We start from the raw sequence: 14517 nt of genomic DNA on the forward strand, positions 1-14517 counted from the left end.
GAAACAGAACCCATTGGCCTTATTCAAATACTTCAGAAATGCATCCTTCCTTGAAGTAATCACAGATCTCATTTGGTTGGATTGGTGAAAGTAATAAGGTGATATTCCTCAAGGAAGGATGCATTTCTGAAGTATTTGAATAAGGCCAATGGGTTCTGTTTCAATTTTACGGTGTGGTCTTAACAATTTCTGTTTGGGGGACTGAAGGGGCGGGTGTTTGTTGTGCCAACATCAGACAAGAAGAGGAACAGGTGCCATGGTTGGCGTTTATCAAACAACCTTTGTTTTGTGTGTGTTTTGTTTCGTCCAAGACTGTGTGTGGATGTATCCCAAATGGCATCCTATTCCGTACTTGGGCTCTAGTCAAAAGTAGTGCACTATATATGGAATAGGGTGCCATTTGGGAGCAACCTATATGTGTCATGCAACCACCCTGACATAAAGATCATTGTCTCGGAGCCCAGGTGAACGCTAGGCTCCATGTAGCAGGTTATATTGCTTTAGCCACCAAGCCAACTGCTTGCATTGCTTTCTAGCTTTAACGGTTCACAAACACACGCGAAACGACATCCACATGATTTGATGATCAAGCTGGCAAACTGAATCTTCATAATGAGCGTCGCTACGATAACCAAACTGTCTACACCCCCCCCACCCACCCACCTACCTGCGTGCCCAGCCATCCTGAATTTTTTATTTGGCTGGCATCGACTGCATGGGGACTGAGGTTTGTGTGAATGCACAGAACGTTTTCTGTTCATTAAAAATGAAGTGGAGGAGAAGAACAGGTGCAGGCAGGGACTTAGTGGCACAGCCCTGACCCGCTGCTGTGGAAGAGAGCTGCGCTCTAACGAGCTAGAACTACTGCTACTTCTAACCAGCACAGAGAGAGAGGGGTGATGAGGAGTAGGATATAAAGAGAGAGAGGGAAGAATTGTTGGAGGGGGAATGCAGATTGAACCGATTTGATGAGAGAGAGAGAGAGAGAGAGAGAGAGAGAGAGAGAGAGAGAGAGAGAGAGAGAGAGAGAGATACCTAAGGATAGGTCAGCTCTGCTTGTTTTTATTCCAACAGTGTGTTACTGTGTGAGTGCATTCGTGTGTTTCGGTGACACTACACACACTCCTAAAAAGAATGAGTATGTGTGATCCTCTCCCACAGGTGCGTCTCATTAGCAGTCTGATGAACATTCTAAACTGATCTATTCTATGTCATCATCAACGATAGAAAACACCATAGGGCTCTGGCCAAAAGTAGTGCTCTATGTAGGGAATAGGGTGCCATTTGGGACAGATAGAAAACACCATAGGGCTCTGGCCAAAAGTAGTGCTCTATGTAGGGAATAAGGTGCCATTTGGGACAAGACCACTGTCTCCAATGCTGATCAGACTGATTCGAAAGTATGACTTCACAATGTGACGTTAATAAGGGGAAGTTAGTTGAGCATAAAATTGTATTCACTGTTGATTTGGCTTCTGCAATCAGAGAGACTAAATCCGATCAATTATGCATAACGTGCAGAATGACTGCAATTTCAATAATGCAGTGTCATCTAATTTATTTTTATAACAAGAATGGATAAGATGGTGGCTTGACTGGTAAGCTGCTACACAATGATGGAGGCTGCACCCCAAATAGTACCCTATTTTCTATATAATGCTATACGTCCTGGTCAAAAGTAGTGCACTACATAGGGAATAGGGTGCAATTTAAGACATAGCCGGACTCATCGGATGAGCCTATCTGAATTTGATCCCGGTTGATAGAGTAATAACAGCAATCATAGCTCATCACCCCTATAATGGAGTCTCATTGAACATCTTACCATATTAACCAGTTTGTGTGACTGTGAAACCTGGGTGGAAAAGGAGAGTTTGAGACATTTAATGGAGTTTGAGACAAAGAGGAAACATAAGCATTTCGCTGTACCTGCGATGACATCTGCAAAATATGTGTATGCGACCAATACAATTTCATTTGCTGGATCAACAGCCTCTTTCAGTGTCCGTTTGCTTTGTGTTAAGAGTTCAAATTGAACATGGACTACTAATTGAGTGCAAATGGACTGTTTCATCATCACAATGGCCATTTGAAGAGGAGGCCAGGGGATAAAGCATGTTGGCTCAACCGTGAATCACGCTAGGTTACAGAAGACACTGACTATACCAGGAATATAGAAAGAACAAGAATCAAGTCTATTTAGAGTTGGGGGATGAGATTTTATCAAATGCGAAACAGCCGTCGGCCACAAACAATCCAATGCAAGCTCTGCAAGCTCTGCATACTGTAGGTCTTAATTTTGAAATAGAATACATATTTAATATTCATGTATGTTTTTGTGGTTGTGTGTATATACTGTGTGTGCATGTTCTTATGATCTGCTTATAATTATTGCTTTCCATTGTTGCATTAATATTAAACTTTCTGCCCCTCAAAGGAGGGTCAGCATTCATTTGAGTAATTTGGCTTATTTAACAGTGTCATGGGTGATCCTTCATAGAATAACCAAGTAATTTCCTGAAAAACTGCCTTTTAACTCGTTTTCCAATTGTTTGCATTTTCCATTTATTTCTGTTCAAAGATGTGTCACCACTCCATAGGTGGAGGACTGTGTCACATGTGTGGTAGTGCAAAACCAAGAGTCAGACAAGGCAATTCCGTTCTCAAATGGGGATTTATTTAACTCAAAAGGCTTGACAGGTAGCTAGGGGAACCTTCAGGTCCCAAAAGATGTTCTTACTCAAAGAAACATGGCAAACCTTCAAAATCAACTACTGGCCCTTTTAAAGGTATACTCAGCAATATGACCTAGATGCAGAAAGTAAACAGCATAATGCATGTGTCAAACTCTTTCCACAAAGGGTCGAGTATCTGCACATTTTTTGCTCCTCCCTTGTACTTGATTGATGAAATAAGGTCACTAATTAGTAAGGAACTCCCCTCACCTGGTTGTCTGTCTTAATTGAAAGGAAAACCCCAAAACCCGCAGACACTAGCCCTGCCATGGAATGAGTTTGACACCCCTGGCATAGTGGGTCAATTTCAGCAACAACTAAGTGTTGAAGCGCAAGGTTCAACTTCTCTGCTGTTTTGGTGCCCTGGCTAACACGCTGTGAACAGCTTGAAGCGAACATGTGCACAAGCGCAGATAGTGTGTTTATGTGTGAGAGCGAAGTATTGCATCTCGCTCATCTCAACATCTGCGTTGCTGCTCATGGCAACGTCATTTCACTAAGTCAACCTTTAAGGCAATAACTTCAACTTCAACTTAAATAACTGGGGCAGATACTATCTTATCCCGTGGCAGAGATAACTTCAAACATTAGGCATATGGGATGCTGGCTAGTGATATTACCTTTGATACCGGAGCTCCAAGGCTTGCATCGAAATCGCTAAAGCTTCGATCACACCGACAGGGTCTTGCATTTTGGTACACCAGAATTACATACATTTCCAATGAAACGCTGCGTTTGCCTTGCAGCATTGCGTGGCAGAGGCAGTTGCAGTGCGCTCGGTGCATACGTTGGATTTATCGAACGTATGTGTTAAATTGTATGCATAAACCTCTTGATAGAAATGGTAGCAGAAGGTGAATTTTTTACTTTTGTTGCATACATATCCAGATGATGCTGCGTACTATTTTGCACAAGGACGCTGTCGGTGTGATCGAAGCGTAAGCAGCTAACTTTGAAGCAGTGTGCAGATGCGTGTATCACTTTATCAGAAGGTCGTCATCAATGATGTCCGAAGCTTTGTTTGATCACATGCTTTTTCAAACCGTGTGTTGCAAAATGCGAGATCCCATTGATTTCGCCGTGGTTCTGGTGCTTTCTTTGATAGCCCTGGTTCCCGCGGACATCGCTCAAACCAAGCCATTTTTATCTATGGTGTCCACCGATCGATTTATAAGCAAAAATGTCAGTCGGAACCGGTACCAGAACCACAGAGGTACCCTAAACAGGGGACCTTACATCTAAGAGATTTTAAAGTGGAAAGTCTGAGTCAAAGCGTAATTCCGTTAATGTTAGAATTGCCCTTTACAATGACACATTATTTCATTATATTGGACATGGAGGGGGCCAACCATCTCCTCAATACAGAAATAAGGACTATTTCCACACATTTCCTTGCAATAATTAACTCAGTGTCACGTTCCTGACCTGTTTTCTGTTGTTTTGTATGTGTTTAGTTGGTCAGGGCGTGAGTTGGGGTGGGTAGTCTATGTTATGTGTTTTCTATGTTGGGTTAATGTGTTGCCTGGTATGGTTCTCAATTAGAGGCAGGTGTTTGACGTTTCCTCTGATTGAGAACCATATTAAGGTAGGTTGTTCTCACTGTTTGTTTGTGGGTGATTGTTCCTGTGTCTGTGTATACCACATGGGACTGTTTCGTTTGTTCGTTCGTTTTAGGTAGTCTGTTCCTGTTCGTGCGTTCTTCGTCTATATGTAAGTTCGTTTGTTTCAGGTCTGTTGCCTTCGTTTATTGTTTTGTAGTTTGTTCTAGTGTTCATTAGTGTTTTGTCTTTCATTTAATAAATCAGTATGTATTCATCACCCGCTGCGCCTTGGTCCGTTCATTCACCACAAGACGAACGTTACACTCAGAGAAAAAAAGCTGGTTGTCACGTTCCTGACCTATTTCAGTTTGTTGTATGTGTTAGTTGGTCAGGACGTGAGTTTGGGTGGGCATTCTATGTTTTCTGTTTCTATGTTGGTTTAAGGGTTGCCTGGTATGGCTCTCAATTAGAGGCAGGTGTTTGGCGTTTCCTCTAATTGAGAGTCATATTTAGGTAGGTTGTTTCACAGTGTTCGTTGTGGGTGGTTGTCTCCTGTGTCAGTGTTTGTCGCACCATACGGGACTGTTCGGTATGTTTGTACATCGTCATTTTTGTGTAGTCTATTTTTCCCTGTTCGTGCGTTCTTCGTGTTTTATTGTAAGTTCGTATGTCTAGGTTTGTCTACACATTCGTTTTGTTATTTTGTTAGTTAATTCAAGTCTAGTTCGTTTTCTGTCTTAGTTGTTTTGTCGTGTCTTTATTAAATCATGTCATTTCACAAAGCTGCGCCTTGGTTCAATCACTACTCCTCCTCTTCGGGTGAAGAGGAGGAGGACAACCGTAACAGAACCACCCACCAATCCAGAACCAAGCAGCATAAGTTCGAGCAGTGGAACACGCAACAGGAGAGGCTTAATTATTTGGAGAAATGGACATGGGAGGAAGACCTAGAAGGCAAAGGACCCTGGGCGCAGCCAGGAGAATATCGCCGCCCCAAAGCTGAGCTGGAGGCAGCGAAAGCAGAGAGGCGGCGATATGAGGAGGCAGCTAGAAAGCAAGGCTGGAGACCGGAGAATCAAGCCCAAAACTGCAGATATGAGGGGACGCGTCTAGCACGGAAGCCCGAAAAGCCCGTGAGTACTACCCAAAAATTTCTTGGGGGGGGGGGGCTAAGAGGTAGTGGGCCAAGGGCAGGTAGGAGACCTGCGCCCACTTCCCAGGCTAACCGTGGAGAGCGGGAGTACGGGCAGACACCGTGTTACGCAGTAGAGCGCACGGTGTCTCCTGTACGTGTGCATAGCCCAGTGCGGGTTATTCCACCTCCCCGCACTGGTAGGGCTAGATGGAGCATTGAGCCAAGCGCCATGAAGCCGGCTCTACATATCTGGCCACCAGTACGTCTCCTTGGGCCGGCTTACATGGCACCAGCCTTACGCATGGTGTCCCCGGTTCGCCTACATAGCCCGGTGCGGGTTATTCCACCTCCCCGCACTGGTCGGGCGACGGGGAGCATTCAGCCAGGTAAGGTTGGGCAGGCTCAGTGCTCAAGGGAGCCAATACGCCTGCACGGTCCGGTATTTCCGGCACTACCTCCCCGCCCCAGCCCAGTACCACCAGTGCCTACACTACGCACCAGGCTTCCAGTGCGTCTCCAGAGCCCTGTTCCTCCTCCACGCACTCTCCCTATGGTGCGTGTCTCCAGCCCAGTGCCTCCAGTTCGGGCACCACGCACTAAGCCACCTGTGCGTCTCCAGAGCCCTGTACACACTGTTCCTTCTCCCCGTACTCGTCCTGATGTGCGTGCCCTCAGCCCGGTGCCACCAGTGCCGGTACCACGCACCAGGCAAATAGTACGTTTTGAGAGTCCAGTGTGCCCTGTCCCTGCTCCCCGCACTAGGCTTGAAGTGCGTGTCTCCAGTCCGGTGCCTCCAGTTCCGGCACCACGCACCAGGCCTTCAGTGCGTCTCAGCCGGCCAGAGTCTGCCGTCTGCCCAACGGCGCCTGAACTGTCCGTCTGCCAAGCGCCGCATGAACTGCCCGTCTGCCATGAGCCTGCAAAGCCGCCCGTCTGCCATGAGCCTACAGAGCCTTCCGCCAGACTGGAGCCGCTAGAGCCTTCCGCCAGACAGGAGCAGCCAAAGCCTTCCGCTAGACAGGATCAGTCTGAGCCATCCGTCTCCGCAGCGCCATCTGAGCCATCCGTCTCCTCAGCGCCATCTGAGCCATCCGTCTCCCCAGCGCCGTCTGAGCCATCCGTCTCCCCAGCGCCGTCTGAGCCATCCGTCTCCCCAGCGCCATCTGAGCCATCCGTCTCCTCAGCGCCATCTGAGCCATCCGTCTCCCCAGCGCCGTCTGAGCCATCCGTCTGTCCCGAGCCATTAGAGCCGCCCGTCTGTCCCGAGCCGTCAGAGCCGTTAGTCAGTCAGGAGCCGCTAGAGCCATTCGCCAGACAGGATCTGCCAGAGCCGCCAACCAGACAGGATCTGCCAGAGCCGCCAACCAGACAGGATCTGCCAGAGCCGCCAACCAGACAGGATCTGCCAGAGCCGCCAGCGAGCCATAAGCGTCCAGAGCCGTCAGCCAGCCATGAGCGTCCAGAGCCGTCAGCCAGCCATGAGCGTCCAGAGCCGTCAGCCAGCCATGAGCGTCCAGAGCCGTCAGCCAGCCATGAGCGTCCAGAGCTGTCAGCTAGCCATGAGCGTCCAGAGCCGTCAGCCAGTCATGAGCTGTCCCTCAGCCCAGAGCGGCTATTTGTCCAGAACTGCCCCTCAGTCCGGAGCTGTCTCTCTGTCCGGAGCTGCCTTTCAGTCCGGAGTTGCCCCTCTATCCTGAGCTACCTCTCTATCCTGAGCTACCTCTCTATCCTGAGCTATCCCTCTGTCCTGAGCTATCCCTCTATCCCGGTGCTGCCCCTTGTCTCGATGTTAAGTGGGTGTAATATGAGGGTGGTCATTTGTAGGGGGAGATGTAAGCTGGGATTGACTATGGTGGGGTGGGGACCTCGCCCTGAGCCTGAGCCACCACCGTGGTCAGATGCCCACCCAGACCCTCCCCTAGACTTTGTGCTGGTGCGCCCGGAGTTCGCACCTTAAGGGGGGGGTTATGTCACGTTCCTGACCTATTTCTGTTAGTTTGTTGTATGTGTTAGTTGGTCAGGACGTGAGTTTGGGTGGGCATTCTATGTTTTCTGTTTCTATGTTGGTTTAAGGGTTGCCTGGTATGGCTCTCAATTAGAGGCAGGTGTTTGGCGTTTCCTCTAATTGAGAGTCATATTTAGGTAGGTTGTTTCACAGTGTTCGTTGTGGGTGGTTGTCTCCTGTGTCAGTGTTTGTCGCACCATACGGGACTGTTCGGTATGTTTGTACATCGTCATTTTTGTGTAGTCTATTTTTCCCTGTTCGTGCGTTCTTCGTGTTTTATTGTAAGTTCGTATGTCTAGGTTTGTCTACACATTCGTTTTGTTATTTTGTTAGTTAATTCAAGTCTAGTTCGTTTTCTGTCTTAGTAGTTTTGTCGTGTCTTTATTAAATCATGTCATTTCACAAAGCTGCGCCTTGGTTCAATCACTACTCCTCCTCTTCGGGTGAAGAGGAGGAGGACAACCGTAACACTGGTATTGTGTTGTATGCTCCAATTAAGACATAATCCCTCAACCTAGTTATGGGATCAATTAAAACAACAGGATTCTGAGGGAATATAATTATTGAAAATAATCTGAGTGTACAAAACATTAAGAACACATTCATAATATTGAGTTGATCATACTGTAGCTTTCACCTGGATTCACCTGGTCAATCTATGTTATGGAAAGAGCAGGTGTTCATAATGTTTTCTACACTCAATGTATAATCCAACAGGCCTCTCGTCCAAGTCATGCTGTGATCGTTGGTAATCATATTGAGGCAGGATAGAGGCAGGATTTCACACACACACACACACACAATATTCGTAGACAAAGCAATATCTACATGCCATTTAGGCTAAAATTGTATCGGTACAGCCGGATTCAGTTTGAAGCTAACTGCATTACCTTGGTAATCAATGATCAGAACTTGTATTATAATTGCATTGTGCCTGTTCTGTTTGTAACAGATCATTTGCAAACACTTGGCTGAGTCAATAGCAGGATGACAGCAGGCCAGAATGCATATTGTGAGAAAGTGGACGTGACAAACCGTATAAGGGGTGAATGTGGGTGCAGTGCTTTAAAGGGGAACAAATTGCGATCAAAAAATTGTTAGCTGACTACCAGTGCCTGACATAAGAGAAAAACTGATGATGCACAACCACATTTCAAAATTGCACCTGGTGTATTCTACACTGAACAAAAACATAAACTCAACATCTAAAGTGTTGGTCCCATGTTTCATGAGCTGAAATAAAAGATCCCAGACATTTTCCATACTCACAAAAAGCTTATTTCTCTCAAATGTTGTGCACAAATTTGTTTACATCCCTGTTAGTGAGCATTTCTCCATTACACAGGTGTGCTGGGGACAATAAAAGGCCACTCTAAACTGTGCAGTTTTGTCAGACAACAGAACCCGTCTCAGGGAAGCTCATCTGTGTGCTTGTCATCCTCACCAGGGTCTTGACCTGACTGCAGTTCGGTGTCGTAACTGACTTCAATGGGCAAATTCTCATCTTCAATGGCCACTGGCATGCTGGAGAAGTGTGCTCTTCACGGGTGAATCCCGGCTTCAACTGTACCGGGCAGATGGCAGACAGCATGTATGGCGTTGTGTGGGCGAGCGGTTTGCTGATGTCAACGTTGTGAACAGAGTGTTCCGCGGTGGGGTTATGGTATGGGCAGGCATAAGCTATGGACAATGAACACAATTGCATTTTATCGATGGCAATTTGAATGCAGAGACACCGAGATCCTGAGGTCCATTGTCGTGCCATTTATCCGCCGCCATCACCTCAAGTTTCAGCATGATAATGCACGGCCCCATGTTGCAAGGATCTGTACACAATTCCTGGAAGTTGAAAATGTCACAGTTCTTCCATGGCCTGCATACTCACCAGAAATGTCACTCATTGAGCATGTTTGGGATGCTCTGGATTGACGTGTACGACACCGTGTTCCAGTTCTCGATAATATCCAGCATCTTCACACAGCCATTGAAGAGGAGTGGGACATCATTCCACAGGCCACAATCAACAGCCTGATCAACTCTATGCGAAGGAGATGTGTCACGCTGAATGAGGCTAATGGTGGTCACACCAGATACTGCCTGTTTTTCTGATCCATGTCCCTTCCTTTTTTTTATGTATATGTGACCAACAGATGCATATCTTTATTCCCAGTCATGAGAAATCCATATATTAGGGCCTAATACATTTATTTCAATTGACTGACTTCCTTACATGAACTGTAACTCAGAAACATCGTTGAAATTGTTGCATGTTGCGTTTATATTTTAGTTCAGAATACAATTTTTTTTTTATTTTTTTTTTACTTATGTTCAGACCCTGACTGAGTTCCCCAAAAAATTGATATTATTATTTTAATTTTATTCACTGGCTCTCATTGGTCATTCCTGAGCTGTCGTTGGCTATTGCTGACCAATCACCGTTCTCAAAACTTGTCGTTGCACATATCACACTACAAGAGAATTGCAGATTCTGTGCCGAATTCTGTGTGGAAGTTTAGAATACCTGTTGTCTTCCAAGTAGGGAATTGAAGAAGTATGCTAATTAAAGGTTGGGGAGTGAACGTTATTTATAATAAGGGTTACCTGGAGAAAATCAGACCTCTCAAAAATGAAAATGGATGGCGCCCCCAATCAGGGAAATATTTTACCTAAACCCTCCCCGAAGCTTGAAAAACAAAACAAGTGATGCTCCCCTATAACCAAAATAATAATGTAAACAAAGTGGACAGCAGAGAACGTCTACCATTTACCCTAATTTATTGGACAGACTAGAGCCTTAGATATGCAGTTTAAGAAACTGTTCTTCGTCCTGTCAGCATTACATGTGAACGCAGGAACTTTGATTTCGCACAGGGCTGCGGGCCAGAAGGTTGCGGGTTCACAGACCACCATGGACAAGAGTAGGGGTGGATAGAGCTCCTTTATAGTAAAATTATAGCATCTATCATCGTATTTGCCGATCAGAGAAAACAATTGCCTTTTATAAACATTTCATGCAATTCTACATAATTTTACGAGCAGAATATTTTTTATACCACACAAATTACTGAAATTACAGGCTAAGAATGGACAGAGATATATGCCTGTGTTAATCTTATCATTTATCCAATGCCAAATCAGTGTGGATTGTGTGCAACGAAACTGTCCCTGTTTGCAAATGAGCACGTTAGCAGATACCCATCAACTAGTCATTGCGCTAATGCTAGTTAGCATTCGCTCGCGAAACTACCTCTAAGTTCCTTCATACTGGACACAGATACATAAAAATGGTATCCACGAGTTCATCTGACTCTGGGGAAGTAGATAAAAAGCCTCATTGCCAAAATCCCGATGAATCCCTTTAACATTACCTATAATAAAGCATATCAGCCAGCTGGAACAGTAATAATGGTCTGACTAGGCGATATTTTTAATAACTACATGGTTATTATAAAGACGTGCCTCGGGCGGAATCCTACCGCTGGCATCCGTTGCCCTATCAACACAGCTTACCGCATTACCGCGGATCTCTCAATCAACCAAAACAGCGACTCACGTCTCTGAAGCGATTCCAGTGCTTGATCTTGCGGCTGTACTGTGAAATGGTGGACAGCCAATGCTCGTCTTCCATGAAATTCCCAGTTTTTTCAGCCTCTTTCCCGTTCTTAATTTCCGCCTGCAAGGTGAATCCCACCAGCATCATCACCGGGACGAGAAGGACCCCCAATTCGGTCATTATCACCATGGTAAGCGCTTAGAAAAGGCGCGCGGCACTCGATAATAGCTTCTCTTCTGGAGAAGAAGACGAGGATGCGACTAGAGGGAAATGTGACCTGTTTGCGGAGATGCGCCTTCCTACTACTGCTGCCGCGAAAAGGAGAGGGTAGAGGGAGAAAGAGAGAGGGGGGGGGGGGGGGGGGGGGGACGCTTTCATGTGTTACGAAATGTATAGCACCTGGCGGGGTTACGCATTAAAGGTACAATAATGTCTACTGTTATGACATTTCCTCTCATTGCTCCCATTGAATATGACCTATATAAGGACATTACACATGCACCAATTGATAAATGGTGGATGGTGTAATCATATCTTACCTCATTTAACTGATTAATTGTAGCCTATGATCTAGATATACCACTTGTCTTAAAGAAAGCAATACATCATTCAGTTAAAACGTCCTCTTGTAACCACTCATTTTACATTTTAGTCATTTAGCAGATGCTCTTATCCAGAGCGATTTACAGGTAGTGCATTCATCTGAAGATAACCACATCACAGTCGTAGTAAGTACAGAAAAGACAGTGCCACTGCCATTTGCTTTAGCTCAGTGGGATAACACAGTCACTCTCGAGGTACACGGACAACCCAATACCCGTTTGGTCATGTTCAGATGTAACAGAGATCATGAGCCTGTGCAAATAATTCACAGCTGGGAATCGCTTATCACTTTATATCAGTCTCCTATCTATTACTATCGTGCCTATTTAATTTCCTCTATCACTTTCCTACCTGCATATCGCTGAGCTAGGTGGGACTAGCCAGCCCCAAGAGAGTTATGTTGTAGACGCGCTGTAATTATAATACAGGATTAACGGATGCCGTCTTTACTATTCCTTCACTGAATATACCATTTTATTGCTCCTCTCTCTAAAGGCAGTATTCGAAGGGGATAATCTAATCTCTCCACAGAAAGCAATCAGTTTTCCAGCAAAAGAGCGAGGGGGGAGAAAATCGTTTAGATTGAAAACGCACACACGAGTACACAGAGCTAAATTGAATTCAGATGGGAATTGTGACTGACTAGTAGGCCTACATATAGCCTATCGCGGGTTTGTCTTTATTGTTAAGACTTTGCATGTCTCACATTCATCACAAACTGCAAGTGGAGGGAAAGTACTTACAGTGCCTTCAGAAAGTATTCACACCCCTTTACCTTTTTCACATTTTATTGTGTTACAAAGTGGGATTAAAATTGATTTAATTGATTTAATTGTAATTTTTGTTGTCAATGATCTACACAAAATATTCTAACGTCAAAGTGGAAGAAAAGTTCTAACATTTAAAAAAAAAAACTATTTTGCACACCTGGATTGTACAATATCTGCACATTTTTCAAGCTCTGGCAAGTTGGTTGTTGATCATTGCTAGACAGTCATTTGGAAGTCTTGCCATAGATTTTCAAGCCGGTTTAAGTCAAAACTGGAACTAGGCCACTCAAGAACATTCAATGTCATCTTGGTAAGCAACTCCAGTGTATATTTGTTTTAGGTTATCGTCCTGCTGAAAGGTGAATTTGTCTCCCAGTGTCTGTTGGAAAGCAGACTGAACCAGGTTTTCCTCTAGGATTTTGCCTGTGCTTAGGGCTATTCCGTTTCTTTTTATATTAAAAAACTCCATAGTCCTTGCCAATGACAAGCATATGCATAACATGATGCAGCCACCACCATACTTGAAATTATGAAGAGTGGTGCTCGGTGATGTGTTGTGTTGGATTTTCCATAAACATAACACTTTGTATTAAGGACAAAAAGTTCTTTGTCAATTTTTTTTGCAGTTTTACTTTGGTGCCTTATTGCAAACAGGATGCATGTTCTGGAATATTTTATTCTGTGTATTAGGTAGTTGTTGTAGAATTGTTAGATTACTTGTTAGATATTACTGCACTGTCGGAACTAGAAGCACAAGCATTTCGTTACACTCGCATTAACATCTGCTAACCATGTGTATTGACCAATACAATTTGATTTGATTTGATACCCCTTTTTCCCACATTTTGTTACAGCCTTCATTTAAAATAGATACAATTGAGATTTTTTTTGTCACTGGCCTACTCACAATACCCCATAATGTCAAAGTGGAATTATGTTTTTTTATACATTTGTACAAATTTTATTCAAAATGAAAAGCTGAAATGTCTTGAGTCAATAAGTATTCAGTGTTTTTGTTATGGTAAGCCTACATACTGTAAGTGCAGTAGTAAAGGTTTGCTTAACAAGTCACATAAGTTGAACATCCCTTTGAGCATGGTAAAGTTATTCACTATACTTTGGATGGTGTATCGATACACCCAGTCACCACAAAGATACAGGTGTTCTTCCTAACTCAGTTGAGAGGAATGTTGTTGATCCATCCTCAGGGATTTCACCATGAGGCCAATGGTGACATTAAAACAGGTAGAGTTTAAAGCTACAATATTCACATAGAAAAGTGAGTTATAGATCTGTCATTCTCATTGAAAGCAAGTCTAAGAAGAGGTGGATATGTTCTATGTGCCTTTTTTCATCTTGTACTTTCGGTTTTGTACACCAGCTTAAAACGGCTGAAAATACTATGTTTTTGGATATGAAAAATATATTTTACAGCGGTTTAGATGGTACAATGATTCTCTACACTATACTTGCTTGTTTTGTCACATAAATTGAAATTAGGCGAACTATTAGAATTTTAGCAACCAGATGTTGGAGAAATTTCTGCATAGTGCACCTTTAATGGCTGTAATAGGAGAAAACTGAGGATGGATCAACAACATTGTAGTTACTCTATAATACTAACCTAAATAACAGGGTGAAAAGAAGAAAGCTTGTACACAAATCTAAATGGATGGAATAAGAATGTACATGTAAATATATGGATGAGCGATGACCGAGCGGCATAGCTAAGATACAATAGATGGTATAAAATACAGTATATACATATGCGATGAGTAATGTAAGATATGTAAACATTCTTAAAGTGGCATTATTTAAAGTGACTAGTGATCCATTTATTAAAGTGGCCATTGATTAGAGTCTGTATGTAGGCAGCAGCCTCTCTGTGTTAGTGATGGCTGTTTAACAGTCTGATGGCCTTGAGATAGAAGTTGTATTTCAGTCTCTCGGTCCCAGCTTTGATGCACCTGTACTGACCTTGCTTTCTGGATGGTAGTGAGGTGAACAGGCAGTGGCTCGGGTGGTTGTTGTCCTTGATGATTTTTTTGGCCTTCATGTGACATCAGGCGCTGTAGCTGTCCTGGAGGGCAGGTAGTTTGCCCCGGTGATGCGTTGTGCAGACCGCACCACCCTCTGGAGAGCCTTTGCGGTTGAGGGTGGTGCAGTTGCCATACC

General features: G+C 44.3%; 1 protein-coding gene across 1 annotated transcript in view; it reads right to left on the minus strand.

The window, feature by feature from the left end:
* The window catches only part of LOC120045923 (testican-2-like), a 61758-nt gene extending 50600 nt beyond the window's left edge, over window positions 1-11158 (minus strand). Inside the window, exon 1 of the mRNA XM_038990849.1 lies at window positions 10970-11158. Within this exon, the coding sequence (XP_038846777.1) occupies window positions 10970-11158 (189 nt within the window). The remainder of the gene's footprint in view (window positions 1-10969) is intronic.
* Between the last annotated feature and the right edge of the window lie 3359 nt (window positions 11159-14517).

Source organism: Salvelinus namaycush, chromosome 4, assembly GCF_016432855.1.
Source record: "Salvelinus namaycush isolate Seneca chromosome 4, SaNama_1.0, whole genome shotgun sequence".
Taxonomy (NCBI): Eukaryota; Metazoa; Chordata; class Actinopteri; order Salmoniformes; family Salmonidae; genus Salvelinus; species Salvelinus namaycush.